Genomic DNA, 17,682 nt, shown 5'->3' with positions numbered 1-17,682 from the left:
TATGCTTTCCACCTATATATGGCAGCCGCATATTCTTGAGACCATAACCACTTGTACTTAGTTATGTTTTATAATTCATATTCTTATATATGTTTTTATTTGAAGTTGCAGGTTTAGCAATATCTGTTGGGACCACATTTTTGCTACTGATTTGAAGGGGATTGTTTTCCCATTTATGGATGTGGTCCCTAATTATCTTTGCTTAGTTACTTCTCTTCTCAATTCATTATTACATCTTGTACTCTTGTGTGGGCTAAAGGGTAGGTGGAATCCCATGATATAGTTTCAGTTTAACTGCATTTTCTACACTTTTTACCTTAAACAAGGGCTTTATAGCACTAGCACTAGACTTGTTGACAAATGAACCTCTAGAAATGCATAGAAAAATAGAAAGTTTTGTTGCAGAATAAGCCTACATACAATGTGTGCAATATTATTATATCCTAGTCTTGAAATTTTGTTGCTTACCTGATCTTTTTGTCCCCTATGAATAATGAACACTTGAATATTCGTTTGAAGAATAATTTACTTTCTTCAACATTACGTCAATTATTAAAAGAAGGGTATCAAATAGTAATGATGACATGCCAAAAATCATTATGAATGAGTATCTGGTAAAATTTTCGATTATGAAAGCCTTCTATTTATGCGCCACTAGTGTAATATTCCTTTTCTTCCATCAACTTTCCAAACCATAATCCCCATTATTGACCTGATGAAGAAAAAAAGAGTGGTACTTGTAACCAAAACTCCTTACAACACCAGCGAGGACATGATGAGTGAGGAGTCTCACCAAGACCAAGAAGTTTGCCTCAAGCCTTGGTGTTTCTTTTGCAGCATGAGAGAACCAGATGCATCTCTTAGAAGAGTTGGAATCTCCAACTGCTTCAAAGAGATGCCTCTATGTGAGGATAAAGAAGATTATGATCAATATGTGTTGGTGCTGAGTGAACTATGGCACATTGCCATGACTCAATCCAACGACCCTGAGTTCCCTTCCCTTGGCATATTCAAGTGCATGGCTAATCTAATCAACAAAGCTATAAACGACAAAACCTGGCTTCTCACAAATCAAAACATATACATACCCTACTATGCTGCTCATATCATTGGATCTTACACCATGAACAAGGAAGAGTTTGCACAAATAGCTGTGCAATCAGGTGTTATACCTCCATTGTTAGAGCTTCTGAGGGGGAAAATCAGTTGGGTTGAACAAAGGGTTGCGGTTCGAGCATTAGGGCACTTGGCCAGTTATGAAAGCACATTCGATTCGGTATCGAAGTATGAACAAGAAGTGGTGAAAGTGACATTGAATCTAGCTTGTACTTGCTTGAAAGTGGTGTATTCTGAGTTTGTAGGAGTGAAGAAGAAGAAGAGGGTAGAGTACCACAGGAACTTGCTTACAAGAGGTGTTGGTGATTTGGAGATGGAGAACCGAAAAGCTGAGGAATGGGGTAGCCAACTTCAGTGTTGGTGTATTCATCTTCTCAACTGTTTTGCTTTCAAAGAAAGATGTCTGAATCTGATTTGTCAGAAGGAATTCTTGAAAGAACTTTGCCACATGTGGGGTGGGTTGGTGAATCACACGTCACCAGGTGGTGTTGGACTCCTTCGAATCCTGTGTTACAGTAAATTTGGAAGGAAAATCATTGCTGAGATCCCAAAAGTAATCATCAATCTCGGTAACATTTCAAGATCTTCGGATGATTGGCAGTATATGGGGATTGATTGTCTTCTACTTCTTCTTAAGGACTCGGATACAAGGTACACGCTAAAAAAATTTAGATATGAAAGTGAAATGAATGATATACTTTAACATGGTAATGAAAGGTACACAAATTGAATCCAGATTCTTCGATTTATATTTAACAAATAAAAAAATTTAGAGGAAACAAATTGAAAAAATCTGAAAACAGAAATCAGAGAATCTAAATACACAAATTGACGGTCTGATTTTTGCTTCTGACACCATCATAAAGCATTCATACATTTCATAACTGCTTCCTACACTATTTCTCATTTCATGTCTAAATTAAAAGGTGCAGGATACGATACTGTATTAAATATATTTCTATTTGTTTTATATATTCATATTTGTATTTGTACAATCCAGGTTCAAGGTTATTGATATTGCTGCTTCGTACCTTGTTGATTTGGTTGAACTTAAAACTCTTGGAGATAAATCAAACGTGGGTGAAACCATCACAAAAGTGCTGCTACTTGAGGAACATAAATTACACAACAACAGGGACTTGCAACAAGTGCTGAATTTGAAGGTGTATAGGAGGAAGAAAGAGAAGGCATTGTGGGAAGAGAAATTAGAGGAAAGAAGGGTTTTGGTTGGTTTGATAAAGCAAGAAGCGAATGACATGTTGAGGTTGGGAAAAGTAGAAGAAGCTTTGGTGAAGTACAATGAAGCACTTGAAGTTTGTCCATTGAAGTTGAGAAAGGAGAGAATGGTGCTTTATAGTAACAAAGCACAGTGCAATCTTGTGCTTAAGAATCCAGAAAGTGCAATCAGTGATTCAACGAGAGCGCTTTGCCTTTCGAACCCAGCGAACACGCACAGGAAAAGCCTCTGGAGAAGGTCACAGGCTTATGACATGAAAGGCATGGCGAGGGAGAGCCTTTTGGACTGCATAGTCTTCATGAAGAAGCAGCATCAGCAGAGGAGTCTCAAGATTCCTTACCATGCAGCGCGCATGATCTGCAAACACATGGATGCCACGTGGCTCTTTGCTGCTGCACGCTCGTCAAGGCTAATAAGAGTGATGGAAAAGAAAAAAAATCATCACTCTAATCATGAAAATGAAGCCAACAACTGTGAAGTGAACTTCCATGATCGTAACAGCGGTGGTCTCATGCCTGGTAATAATTAATTAATTATTTTTAGGAGATTTAATGTGAAATTGATAATTAAAAATAATTAAATAATTTAAATAATTTGACTAAATTTAGTCCATGTAAAATTCACTATACCTGAGTTTTTATCTTATTTTTATATACATATAACTCTTTCATTTGTTAATTTAATTGTAATATACCTTTTAGTTTCAAAATAATTATTGTAAATTGGATAAAATAATATAATATATATGTTATATTAATTATAACAGGAGGTAATATTCTTCCCATTACTTTTGAATGTTACTAATAGTCTAATAATAACTTTTTCAGGATTGTCCACCATTAATGGAGAACCTTTTGCGGCGAAAGAAGTGAGTAGGAGAAAGGTGCAGAGGACACGGAGGAGAATTAAAAAAGCTAATATTGCAGCAGCTCAGCCAATAATGTAGTTGATACTGGCTTGTTAGCAAATATATGAATCCTTTTATGTGTATTCTGTCAGTGAGGAAGGTTTATGAGATTGATCAGCTAAGTGCTAGAATAGTAGAACTTGTACTTTACATGTTTAAAATGTCAAATGGAGATAGAAAAATCAAACACTAATATCTCAAATCATTCTAAAGAATTTTTAGTCGCATAATTAAATTTTTAACAAAATTTAATTATTAAATTAGTCTTTAATTTTTAATTTTATTAGACATATTAATTATTGACATTATTTAACAAAAGATATAAGAATAAAGTATAGTTTTTGTCCCAAACTTTTAAGGTAAGTCCCAAAGTTGTCCCTAATGTTTCAATCGTCCTATTTAACTCACTAATGTTTCAAAATTGACTACTCAATATTGTCCTACCGTTAGGATCCGTTAACAGAATTGACGACGGAACAAAATTGTGACGATTTTGAAACATTCAGGACTCAAATAGGACGAAAACGTCAGAAACAAAAATGATACATAAAAATAAATTTTAATTTAATTTTATCTTTCAATAATATTAATTTTTTACTGTACATAGTATTCAATTATTTTTTAATTACATCTAAATAAATTATACTTAATTACATTACTTTTATTTTAAATAAATTTATTTTTTATAATTTTAAAGAATTTTGATACATTAGAGATTATATATATATATTGCAAGTTTATATACTAATCATTCTATAAACATTGCATGATAACTAAAAATATTTAAGAGTAAAATTATATAAAAAAATAATTTATTTAAAATGAAAGTAATATGATTAATTGTAATTTACTTAGATGTGATTAAAAAATAATTGAATACTATGTATAGTAAAAAATTGATATTATTGAAGGATAAAATTAAAATTTATTTCTATGTATCAATTTTGTCTCCAACGTTTTCGTCTTATTTAAATCCCTAACGTTTCAAAATCGTCTCAATTTTGTCCCACCGTCAATTATGTTAACGGATCCCTAACGGCAGGACAACATTGAGTCAGTTCAGTTTTGAAATGTTAGGGATTTAAATAGGACGATTGAAACATTAGGGACAACTTTGAGACTTACTCCAAACATTGGGGATAAAAACAATACTTTACTCAAAATATAATATTCTTCAAAAAATTTTAAATTTTTTAAATTAAATTTTTATATAAATAAATAATTTAATATAAAAATTAATTTATTTAATAAAATAAAAATTTAGAGACTAATTCGATAATAATTTTTTTAGGAGTGATTTATGGTATTACTTAAAATCAATTTATAAAAGAATTGACCCATGAACTCGCAGGAAATTGATGAAGGCAGGAACACATATCCATTTTGGTATACTATATTTTAAATAGGTATTTATATTATTATATTTATTGTCTTAAATAATAGCCTAAGTTGTTTATTATGTTAAATAATGTTCATAATATTTTATATCTTAAATTCATTAATTTATTTATATTAAAAAAAATTATACAATAAATTATATGTTATAAAAATTAGTTAATTTATATATAAATTAAGGCTCATCTTTAAACGCTCCTTGCTAAGTATGGAGTGCTGTACATTTTGTGAATTCATTAAATTTGAATTTTTTATTTATTATATTTTATTTGAATGGTCTAGATTTAAAAAGGTAACATGTTAATCAGGTTAATCATTTTTTTACAAATTTTAGATTTTTTTTATAAATATCAGATATTGAACTAAAGTTCAAAATAAAAAAATAGTATATAAATATTAAAAACAGCATGTCTGTACAAAAAAAATTTTTGGACTTTATAATTAAAATAAATAATACATAAAAAATAAGTTAAAAATTCATGTACTAAATTCAGAAAAAAAAGATATATTAGAATCTTAAAAAAAATAATATTAAATATATATTATGTATATAATATTAAAATTTAAATAAATTTTGTTTTGTGTAAAATATAATATTAAATATAAACACAATGATAAAAAATTTTGTGTTATATATATATATATATATATATATATATATATATATATAATATTAAAATTTAAATAAATTTTGTTTTACGTGAAATAAAATTATAATATTAAATATAAAGACAATGATAAAAAATTTTGTTATATATATATATATATAATTTTATTTTGTGTGAAACAAAATTAAAACATTAAATATAAATAAAATGATAAAAAATTTTGTATTATATAAATTTAATTAAAAAGAACATATATACAATATAAAAAGCAAACAAACATATAATAATTTTATTTTGTGCGAAACAAAAATTTATATAAAAAATATTTATATAATTTTTTATTAACAATTTTTTTATTGAAATATATTATTTTTTTATATTTATAATATATTATTTTGGATAATTATATTATTTTAGTTAATATATATTATTTAAAAAAATATTTAAAATTTATTATTTTGTATTAAGAATATTATTAAAAATATATTATTAGTTTTTTTTAAAATAATATTTTCTTTTATTTGGTTCAAACACTATGAAAATAAAAAAAGTTTACGTAACTGCGTCTACTCAATAAATATTATATTCATTTATTTCTATATTGCATGTAAAATAAATAATTAATGTTTAAAAAAAGTTAATAAAAGAAAGAAGTATTCTTTTTTTTACCAACTTTTAGATGAAAACTATGTCATTTGAACTATAACTCATTGATAAAGAAAGAAATATTTTTAATTATATATTAAATAAAATAATTATTTATTAGGCTCATTCTTATACAAATAAAAATTTTTCTTAATTTTATATCTGTAATATTTTATACCAATTAATTTTAAAATTTAATTATTTTTTGAATAAATTAATAAAAAAATAATACAAATAATTGTTTAAATATAATTGTATTTTAATTTTTCATTACAATTTGAGGATAATTTGAAATAAAAGATAATGAACTTGTTGTAACTGCCATCTATTTTGTGCTTTGACTATGTCGTCATCTGAGAATCATGGCGCCTTCATGGAGACCGGGATTCTTCTACAGAATCGATTTTGCGTTTGGAGTTAGCCAACCAGCAGCAGCGACAGACATGCGTCTTCCTTTTCTATGGCAACAATTTTTCGGACTTTAAAGGTCATTTATGGTAGAGGTGGAATGTGGTGGGTTTAAGAACGTTAAAATCTGTGACTAGTCAGAACGATAATGGAAGCACCTGCCAACAAATAAAACAGTGAAAATGCTTGAAGACATCACATCAACAATAACAGAGTAATGGAGGAATTCAATCAAATTTTTCTGAGTATTTTTGTGGTGTAAAGGTCGTCCGTGTGTTAAACGAGGGAATTAGTATTTTTGTTAGTGCCAGTTTGTTTGTTCAGCACATGACAAAAAAAATAATAACAATAATAAATAAATTTAATTTACCTGATAACTTTTGGGCGAAAGCTAGTGCACTCCAGATAAAGTAGGGAGTGCAGCACTCCTTAAAAATTAACCTACTATCAAAAGTTATCAGGTAACTTTAATTTATTTATTATTGTTATTATTTTTTTATCATGGACTGAACAAACAAACCAGCACTAACAAAAAAACTAATTCCTCTATTACTCTGTTATTGTCGATGTGATGTCTTCAAATATTTTCACTGTTTTGTTTGCTGGCAGATGCTTCCACTATCGTTTTAGCTAGCTATAGATTTTGACGTTCTTGAACCCACCCTATTCCACTTCTACCATAAATGACCATCAAAGTCCGAAAAATTGCTGCCATAGAAAAGGAAGACGCATGTCTGTCGCCACTGCTGGTTAGCTAACTCCAAACGCAAAACGGATTCTGTAGAAGAACTCCGGTTTCCATAAAGGCGCATGATTCTCAGATGACGACGCAGTCAAAGCACAAAATACATGGCAGTTACAACAAGTCCATTATCTTTTATTTCAAATTAACCTCAACGTGTACGTAATAGAATGAAAAATTAAAATACAATTATATTTAAACAATTATTTGTATTATTTTTTTATTAATTTATTCAAAAAATAATTAAATTCTGAAGCTAATTGGTATAAAATATTACAGATATAAAACTAAGAAAAATTTTATTTGTATAAAAATGAGCCTAATAAATAATTATTCTATTTAATATATAATTAAGAGTATTTCTTTTTTTGCCAACGAATTATAGTTCAACTGACATAATCTCTTTATATTCACCTAAGAATTGGTAAAAAAAAAAATACTTCTTTCCTTTATTAACTTTTTTAAACATTAATTATTTATTTTACATGCGATATAAAATAAATGAATATAATATTTATTGAGTAGAAGCAATTACACAAAATATTTTATTGTCATAGTATTTGAACAAAAAAAAGAAAATGTTATTTTAAGAAAAAATAATAATATACTTTTAATAATATTCTTAATACAAAATAATAAATTTTAAATATTTTTTAAATAATATATATTAACTAAAATAATATAATTATCCCAAATAATATATTATAAATATAGTAAAATAACATATTTCAATAAAAAAATTGTTAATAAAAACTTATATAAATATTTTTTTACATGAATTTTTGTTTCGCACAAAATAAAATTATTATATATTTGTTTGCTTTTTACGTTATATAAATATTTTTTTAATTAAATTTATATAGTACTAAATCTTTTATCATTTTATTCATGTTTAATGTTTTAATTTTGTTTCACACAAAATAAAATTGTATATATATATATATATATAATACAAAATTTTTTATCATTGTATTTATATTTAATATTATAATTTTATTTCACATAAAACAAAATTTATTTAAATTTTAATATTATATATATATAACACAAATTTTTTTTATCATTATGTTTATATTTAATATTATATTTTATTTCACACAAAACAAAATTTATTTAAATTTTAATATTATATACATAATATATATTTAATATTATTTTTTTTAAGATTCTAATATATCTTTTTTTTGGATTTAGTACATAAATTTTTAACTTATTTTTTATGTATTATTTATTTTAATTCTAAAATCCAATAACTTTTTTTTCTACAGACATATTGTTTTTAATATTTATATACTAATTTTTTATTTTGAACTTCATCCCAATATCTGAGACTTGCCAAAAAAATCTAAAATTTGTAAAAAAAATAATTAACCTGATTAACAGGTTACTTTTTTAAATTCAGATCATTCAAATAAAATATAATAAATGAAGAGTTTAGATTTAACGAATTCACAAGGTGTGCAGTACTCCATACTTAGCAAGGAGCATTTAAGGATGAGCCTAACTTTTGATAGTATGTTAACTTTTAAAGAGTGTTGCACTCCCTACTTTACCTGGAGTGCACTAGCTTTCGCCATAAATTAATTATATGATCATCACAAAAAAAAATAAAAAAATTATTCATCATATATAATAATTTTTTTTATATATAATGTCATATATATTAAAATAATTTATTTTAATTATGTAAGTGATTATTATTATTTTTATTTTTTATTACATTAATAAATAATATTTAAATCCAAAAGAGACAAGAAAAAGATAATTAAATTTTTTTTATTTAAATTAAAAAATCTCTTATAAGTATGTCTAATTTTTATATATACAAAATATTATAATATTTAATAGCATAGTATTTATTATAGTAATATCTTAAAATATTAATCCAAGATATATTGTGGTTCAATAAAATTCACAAACAAGTAAGATCAACTTAAATTCATTTTTAGGGTCTTAAATCTAATTTAGGTTTATTATTTTAAGGTCCAATGCAAATAAAATTCACGTGTCTCTTCTCAGATTGGCTCAAATTTGATCTCTATTGCTAATTAGAGATAGTAATGAGTACTCTGGAGACATGAACACGATTTTTTCCATTGCATGGGACAACTAATAGAGAAAAAAGGGAAGAAAGCCTAAGCAAGAGAAATGGAAGTAGTCACTGCAACAGGAGCTGAATATGCAACAGTAATCCAAGGGCATATACATTCGTTTTAAGAAGTCCATTTTATCAGAATTTCAAACTTCTATGACTCAACTCTTTAATATTTTTTTTTTTTTACTTATTTCTTACATGTTTATACTATTTAGGCTGAATACCCTTACCCTTTGTTATTAAAAAGAAAAATTCAAAAAGTAGTTTAAAAAAATGTCCCCGAATTTTCTTTTCATCTTCGTCACAAGTTTTTATTAATTATTTCCTTAAGAAATATAGATACGGCCAGTATCTATGGATTATGAAAATATAAAAAAATAATAAAAAAATATAACAACTATAAAATAATTAATTCAATATAATTCAATACAATTCATAATTTATTCATTATGAAAATAATATTAAAAAAATACAAAAATATCTTTTAACATAATTTTTTGCGACGAAATTAAACGACGTAATGACGGATTTAAAAAATAGAAAAAATAAGTTATATATATATATACACACACAGAGTCTAGAAAAAAAAGAATTTGAATTTGAGGCATGAATTAAGATTATTAATTCAAGAAATTAATTTATGTATATATAAATTAGAATAAATTTATAATTTTATATTCGCATAGATTTAATTGATTTTATGAGACGACTATTTATGTCCCTGTTTATTTTATGTAGCTAGGTCTCCACCTGTCAAATTTTATGGGTTTCTATTTAGTCTTAAATTGTAAAAAATAGATATTTACATCAACTCTATTGTTAGCATTTGTTGATTTGTGACATAAAATTATTTTAACTATTTAGTAAATTCTCAATGCAAAAATTCAAGATATACTTTTCTCATAAATTTATATATATCTTTATTATAATAATATTAATTGAAAATAAATAATTAATTACTTGAAGAGGTCGCTGATTCGCGGTTTGTGGATTTAATTTTCAGGAACTCCAAGAATTCCTTCATTGGCTGGATTGATAAGACCAGAGCTTTTAAGATTGTGCCTTGAATTCTTCAATATCCATGTATCTTGCTTCTTAAACTTTCAAGTTTCTTGTGTGTGGAATAAATATCTCTGTATCATTCATTGTTCATGCTCTGTTGTTCTGTTTCTCTTTGTAGTAATGTTGTTTGTATTTGGTAGCATAAAAGGTTTTGCAATTTCAAAGAGAAAACCTACAATTGGGGATCACTAGTCAAATGAAAAAGTGAATTGAAAAGTAATTTGGCTCGAATTAAAAAGTTCCAAAGCATAATCTTCTTTAATTTATTTATTTATTTTGGTCTTGCAAATTGCTGCGACAACAGAAGGATCAAGAAATGCAAAGGTAGACTCATCCTTAGTGCTGAAACTAGTACTGCTTCGATGATTGAAAAGTAGGATATTCCAGTGGTTTTAGATGTATAAAAATTATGAGCCAGATCAATCGCTAGAACCAATGAAACACTTAAAGGTGAAGGAGTTGCTCTGCTACCGATTTGCATGTCATTCTTTGGAGAAGATCCTAATTTCGTTAGTATTTGCATGTCATTCTTTGGAGAAGATCATTGCAATGAGAGTTTGGTTTACATCTTTTATAGTTGAGGAATCACTCTAATGCTTTCTAACAAAAGTGCACACTGAGTCTTTGACAATATCCTAATGCTCTTTATAGAAAATATATAGTAGGAAAACCATCCTCTCTCGGTGTCTTGAGAGAGCCAATATGAAAAATCACCCTTTTGATTTTTTCAATGGTTAAATTTGCTTCCATGATTGCTCTATGCATAGGGTTCATATTTGAGCATGTATAATCCCAAAGGATCTTAGCGGGTCCTTCTAGAGAGAGAGAAGAAAAATTTGCCGTTATTATTTGCAACTTTCTTAATTTGTTTGAACTTTGAAGTTAGGTAATATACTAATACATTAATGATTAATGTTATTATTTTTTGGTGAATTTTACTCAATCCTCTCTAAAAGAAAGGATAAGTTATTTTCATGTGATATATCTAATAATTGTTGGATAAAATAGATTGATTTATCACAGTTAGTATTAACTTTTAATTTAACCTAAGTTATTAAAATCTAACTAGCTAATTAATCAAGATATAATTTTTTTTACAATTTATATAAATTACTAGAAAAATTACATTTTATAATTTTAACCATACAATAAAAATTTTCAAAAAATAGAAAGAATAAATAAAATTTTTTGTGCTTCTTTGAGGTCGAAAACCAATAGAAATTATATTTATATTATTCTATCTTAAAACCAAGAAAATGTATTACTACATTTTCTGTATCAGATAATTTATTATTTAATATTATTAACTAACTTTTTCATATATTCATTATATTTATCAATTACCCATACTCACTTTTTCACCAAACACCTACCAAATATACAAGAAAAAAGTTGATCACCCTCGTCTCCTTTTCTTGTTTTTTTAACCCCTTTGATTTTGCTGTTATATTATATATGAACATGTAATTCCTTCTCTCTGATTTATCAAAAGAGAGTTTTAGAAAATTTTGATTTTTATAATTTTAAAAAAATTATATCAATTGATTAGGTAATTAAAATTTAGATATTAAAGTTAAATAATTTTATTTAATAATTATTAAATATATTATAAAAAATTATTTATCTTTTATTTTAGAGAAATAGATAGAATTCACCATTTTTTTAATCACCGATTAGATGAGTAACTTGCCCTTTTGGTTATGGGCAGGGCCGGAAACCCGACCCGAATGACCTTTTTCATTTAGGTGCATCGAGTCCAAATGGGCTTTCCATTTTTGGTACATAACGGGCGGGTCGAAAAGAACCATATAGCAGTGATTTGATTTCATTGCTACGGTAGGTGCGGTGCGGTGCTGTGCTAAGCCGGTAAGAAAGAAAGAAACATGGTCATCACTAATTTCAACGGAGTTGGCGTCGGATTTGGTATGCTACATTTGTCTCTCCGATTCTTCATGAATTCTTCATTGAATTTACTTTTCACAAATTTCACTCACTCGAGCTGATCTTTATTGTTGCGTTTTCAGGTTTCGGAGTAGGTTGCGGTTTCGGTGTAGGATGGGGTTTCGGAGGTCCTTTCTTTTCACTCCTTCCAAAACCTCTGATTTCGCTAATCATTCTTTTAATTTCATGTGCTTTGATCGTAATATTGTTGTAATTTGATTATCTGAGATCCCTTTTTTTTTTGTAATTTTGTCAATTTCAAGTCTCAGTCTGCTATGTCTCTTATTGCACTACTGTCAATTTATCTGATCTGTTTTTTTTTCCGTGTATTCATCAGGTATGCCATTGAACTTCTTGGGTCTTGGTGCAGGTATAATTAGTTAATTACCATTTCCCTCTTGCTTTTTTTTCTCGCTTTTTCAGTTTCAGTTTTCATTAGATGGAAATAGCATGCATACCCTTGCTGTTATACAGGTTCCTGTTATAATCTTGTTGCAAATGTTGATCCTTCTGGTTCTGGTTATTCATATTATATGACATTGATACAATCAAGTTATGTGACATGGTTTCTGTAATCCTGCCATTGTTCCCAAGAAAAAATTTCATAATGATTTTTTAAGGCATGAACATGGACAGCCTCAAAATTGTAACATTTTGGTTCCAAATTCATGACTTTTAGTTCTTGTGGTATCTGTACTTGGATTGTTCGTTCAATCTTTCAAGAACAATATTATTATTGGATAGGTGGAGGCTGTGGCGTTGGAGTAGGACTTGGTTGGGGGTTTGGTACTGCTTATGGTAGCAAGTATCGGTCATCACGGATCACATTTCAGGGAATGGAATTTGACAATAAGGTGGAGAAAGGCAACCCCAATGAGTTATCTAAAGCTAGCACAGAAATAAAAAGTTCTGGGTAGCCTCTGTTTCATTTCGCGTGTGTGCGTTCGCACGTGCTTCCCCGTTCAACTTAGTGTAGAGCTACCTAAAGCTGCTTAGCCATGGTCATCTATGGCATTTGCAATAACAAGAAGCATGTAGAGATTCAATGGTGTCTTAGTTTCGTCCTTTTCTTCCTTTTTGGTCCTTGCATTTCATAAATAGAAAATCATATTTAGTGTTAGTCTGTCTATTTATGAAATGAATTGATTGGTACGTGTGAGTAGTTTGGTTTAGGACGTTGTCAATATCAGCTTCTGCAATTCTATTTTGTTTTTGTTTAAGAAAAGCGTGTATTAGTGTTAATGAACCATAAGATATCTTTTTGGTTGGAGTGAAATCAATCTCGACCATTCTTTTGACCATCAGTTAGCTAATATGTGTTTGGTTATCAGTTGAATTTCTTTTTTTATATGGAAAACATATAAAGTTTAAGTTTCCATATATCTTGTATGCATTTATTAAAATTGAAAATAAAAATAAAAAACTTTTATTAATAATGAGCCTAACATATATCCCATGTCAGCTGAATCGTTTATTTAATATCCATGAAATTATTGACAAGCTACTTTCCTCTCCACGTGCTGTTGCACTAGTCCAACCCACGGATGAAGTGAAAAATGTGGTTGTAACTTGGAAGTAGCATCGGTGAGTGAAGCAATCAAATTAACACTCACCATGCTAAAAAGTTGGGAGTCTTGGAAAGTGTTTCAAACTACAGGAACTAGCCTCAAAACTCTTGAATCATGGCGAATCAGAGGGTTTTCACACGCTCACAGGTTGTCCAACACAAATCCAAGAAAGCTTGTTGGCTTGTGATCAATGGCAGGGTATATATTTCTATCCATGCCTCATTGCCTCTCTAATTTGACACTTCCAAAATTAAATTATTGTTGGTGCGAACAAAACTCTAACTTTAAACTGATTATATATATAACTTCATTTTCTTTTAAAGGTATTGGGTGTCACGAAGTTCTTGGAGGAACGCCCCGGCGGCAAAGAGGTGTTGATGGAGTTAGCAGGCAAGGATGCAACGAAGGAGTTCGATGCAATTGGACACAGAAAAGGAGCACAGAACTTGGTCCTTAAGCACCAGGTGGGTGTCCTGCAAGGTGCCACCATAGAAGAGGTAGAAGCCAAGGACCATGTTGCGGATACGGAGTCCAAGAACAAAGAGATGAGTGCGTTCGTTATAAAAGAGGATCCCAAGTCCATGTCTGAGACACTTTACGAGTTCTTTGTTCCAGTTCTTGTTGGCACATTCTATTTTGGCTACCGATTACTTACCAGAGCAAACCCACACATTTAGTTATTCACTGGCTCGTTTAATCCAAACACCACTCTCATTTTTCTAATTAAAAAGTTGGTCATGCATCGTATATTTTAATATTTTCCATAAGGAAATAAATATAAAGCTTGCTTAACAGGACGACAAGATAATATACATTGATCAAATAAAATGGCAATAGTAAAGTAGACTCAATTTTGTTCTACAAACATCTTTCTGTTTTTCTCTTTCCATCCAAAATGAAAAAGCAATACACCCTGACAGTATCAATTATCACTTTTTCTCTCCTAGATTGTAGACTTGACAGTTAGTTAATCAACTGCCTTGTATGATTGTATCCTCAAAAACGGGAGCATCACATAAGCTGAAAGAAATATAGATAAGTCTACCCAGTTTTACTTCCATGGTTCCTTGTTAATTTCCAGCAATTTGATACTATATGATCCTGAATTTTTACATGCAGGGCTAAAGCCTAAAAGCTTTGGTGCACAATACAGTTCTCAATTCACTAGACAGACATACATGAAACGACATTTAGTAGGTTATTCCCCCTTTGTCTCGAACACACTTTAGTGAGACAAAATTGAAATGGAGGGGCTAGAGCAAGTAGTACAAAACGGTCAGGATGTGCTACTGCTGCCTAGGATTAAGGACCACTCTAAATACTACCTAGTGATATCAAACCACCTTGTACATCGACACGGGGTATGTTAGTGAACCAGAAAAAAACTCTCACCTGCTTAAGCAACAACATATATGAGCTTGTACTGAAAGAATGTTTCTGTTCCCCTTGGCGCCAACCACAAATTGATAGATAATGTATCTAAATCTTCCTTACTACATTGTGCAGAAAGCAATTAAAACTGCAGAGAAATCAGCATTGTAAGCAAACATGTAGGTGTATTCACATTATAAAATGGAGGAGAAATAAAAAGATGATTGAACAATAACATTGGTATAAGCAACAATTGACACAATTACATCATCCTTTAGTCTGTAAGGTGCGAGCACAGCACAAAACTATATACACCAAGATATATGGTTGGAGGCTTACAGAAACCCCATGATAAAAACAGCCAACTACAGAAGTTTCCTACTGAAACTTAAAAACTGGAAACATTACAAAGCCTCTCCACCTCAAATATGATTCTAGCACGATATTTGAGGTTCATCTTAAAAAAATGCATCTTATATAAAAAAGTTCTATAAATTCGAAATAGCTTTGTGTCTATGTGTCAAATATACACAGCAACAAAATCACAAACAGGGAAAGCATGAAAAACTCAACAGAATCAGGTACATTTGTACAAAGCAGTGCATAAGGCTAAGAAATTGCAGAAAACATGCAAATGCACACTTTTTTGTAGGAATAAAGTTTCATACACGCAAACAAAGAAAGATCCAGAGCTTACCTATCATGCAAAGGAGAATAGATATCCACACAGTTAACTGAACAGGCCTACTGTACTGCATTTGGTATTGAGATCTTTGAAGCTGTCTTTGAATAGCCCCATACCATCCATATAGTTGCTTATCATAACATTCATCACAGCTATCAAGGTAACTCTTACTTCTTTCATAGCATGAATTCAAGCCCTTTTTTCATGAACACAAAAGGTAGTATTAATGATTTGGTTAATGAATCGAAATACTCGTACTAAATCAGACTCAAAACATACCCCATTCAATTGCGCTGATGGTAGCAGTGCATTATCACTTTCTTGATGATGATTTCCTGCTTTGAGCTTTTTATAACCATTCTTGGCCCACTTCAACTTAGAGATTGATTCCATGGAGCTAACAAACGCAGAGAGACTGGCTACCTTATGCATAGCACCAGAAGAACCATCGGGGTTATTGCGTTGTTGAAGCTCATCAGAAACAGCAATTTTCCAAGAACTAACATGGGCATCAGCACTAGCCGCCCTGCGATGCCCAGGTGATTTGTCCTCCACTTCTAATGTGGAGCCCCAGCCAGATGTTGACTGTGAATCTTCATGGTCTCTACCAACAGATTTTCCTTCAGCCTCTGGCACACCGGAAAGGAACAATGCGAGCTCATCTCTTTCTCCTTCATCTAGACGCACCCAAGGCAGAGGCGCCTTGTTACCTGGATGAAGGGACTCATTTAAGGAATGTTCAACTTTTGTAATCTTGTCAACAATGGCAGAAATGAAATCTTGGTGCCTATTTCTTGCATCCTTAGTTGAGCTATTGTTATAACTCGATGTAACCGCTTTTTCAAATTCATCTAACTGCATTGGCCCCCCAAAATGCAACCAAATGCTCAGCATCATGATCCAACAATCCAAATCACAATTACAACAAGAAGCTAAGCAATTACCTGCCATTTAGCAGTGCCAAGGGCAGTATGCACATCCCGGCATATTTCATCAGAGTTCCAAGAGCTGCACGCATCTTTCTTTGCATGAATCCATGCCCTATACGCAGATTCCATCCTTCAAAACACCATCACAGCAAATCAATTACCCAAAAAAAAAAATGGCAGATTCATGTGTAAACATATTAATTCATTACAAGGATTTTAATTTCCTATTTCCCCCGCGAGACAAGCTATGAATTCTTAGAGGGAAAAGAAAAAGGAATAGGGAAGTACCTGTCTGCGGACTCCTGAACTTGTTCGGCGGCGGTAAAGAAAGGATCTTTCTCCCATCGATTAAAAGTGGATGCCATGATATTGAATAATAAAATCGATAATGGAGAAGAATGATGAATCCGAGATATGGAATCTGTGCTGCAAGCTTGCAGCGATGGAAGTTGGCACACAGGAAGCTCGTTTGGTGGATCCGGTTACTTTACACCATACACGTGATCACATTCACGAAGCTAATTAATTTTCTCTTCTTTTGTTTCGCTAAATGTATTATTGGCGATTGGTAAAGCGAATTTATGGATTGGATATAGAACACGTGTCATAGCCATCATGCTTGTCGGGTGGTACGCCGTCGTTTTCCAGAAAGCTGCAACATGAAGCTACAACATGGCTTTTCCCTCAAAGTTGAAAGTAGAAGCTTCTCTGTGTTTTGACCTGGCCGAGATAATAAGATAGGCAGCGTAGTTGTCAGAAGGAACCAGTAATTGAACCCATCGGATTATTGGCTGATTGATTTACTGGTTTAATGAGTAAATTATTGGTTAAATTAATTAACTCAACTCTATTTAAATAAAAAATATAAAATAGTTAAAATTTAAAATAATTTAAATTTTTTTTAACGGTAGTGATTATTGTTTGTTTTATGAACATTTTTGAGTAATAACAATTAATTATTCAAAATCTAAAT

General features: G+C 29.9%; 3 protein-coding genes across 3 annotated transcripts; 2 read left to right on the top strand and 1 right to left on the bottom strand.

Moving 5' to 3' along the window:
• Positions 1-695: 695 nt before the first annotated feature.
• Positions 696-3,427, top strand: LOC130943357 (uncharacterized). The gene is made up of 3 exons (XM_057871199.1): positions 696-1,767; positions 2,117-2,871; positions 3,181-3,427. Exons 1-3 carry the CDS (start codon positions 716-718, stop codon positions 3,297-3,299), a joined length of 1,926 nt encoding a protein of 641 aa, XP_057727182.1. The 5' UTR covers positions 696-715; the 3' UTR covers positions 3,300-3,427.
• An 8,576-nt stretch (positions 3,428-12,003) lies between these two features.
• LOC130944635 (cytochrome b5-like) lies at positions 12,004-14,699 on the top strand. Its single transcript, XM_057873054.1, has 6 exons — positions 12,004-12,138; positions 12,240-12,284; positions 12,494-12,526; positions 12,901-13,060; positions 13,877-13,922; positions 14,048-14,699. The coding sequence occupies exons 1-6, from the start codon at positions 12,099-12,101 to the stop codon at positions 14,399-14,401; spliced, it is 678 nt and encodes a 225-aa protein (XP_057729037.1). The 5' UTR covers positions 12,004-12,098; the 3' UTR covers positions 14,402-14,699.
• Positions 14,700-14,773: 74 nt separating this feature from the next.
• On the bottom strand, positions 14,774-17,457 carry LOC130944634 (uncharacterized). The gene is made up of 5 exons (XM_057873053.1): positions 16,998-17,457; positions 16,725-16,839; positions 16,060-16,635; positions 15,793-15,976; positions 14,774-15,243 (listed from the first exon to the last, which is right to left on the bottom strand). The coding sequence occupies exons 1-5, from the start codon at positions 17,072-17,074 to the stop codon at positions 15,218-15,220; spliced, it is 978 nt and encodes a 325-aa protein (XP_057729036.1). The 5' UTR covers positions 17,075-17,457; the 3' UTR covers positions 14,774-15,217.
• Positions 17,458-17,682: the final 225 nt, after the last annotated feature.

The sequence above is a fragment of the Arachis stenosperma genome, chromosome 8, assembly GCF_014773155.1.
Source record: "Arachis stenosperma cultivar V10309 chromosome 8, arast.V10309.gnm1.PFL2, whole genome shotgun sequence".
In the NCBI taxonomy this organism is placed as follows: domain Eukaryota; kingdom Viridiplantae; phylum Streptophyta; class Magnoliopsida; order Fabales; family Fabaceae; genus Arachis; species Arachis stenosperma.
Note: the sequence above shows the minus strand (reverse complement) of the source record. Positions and strands in the feature narration are given on the sequence as shown.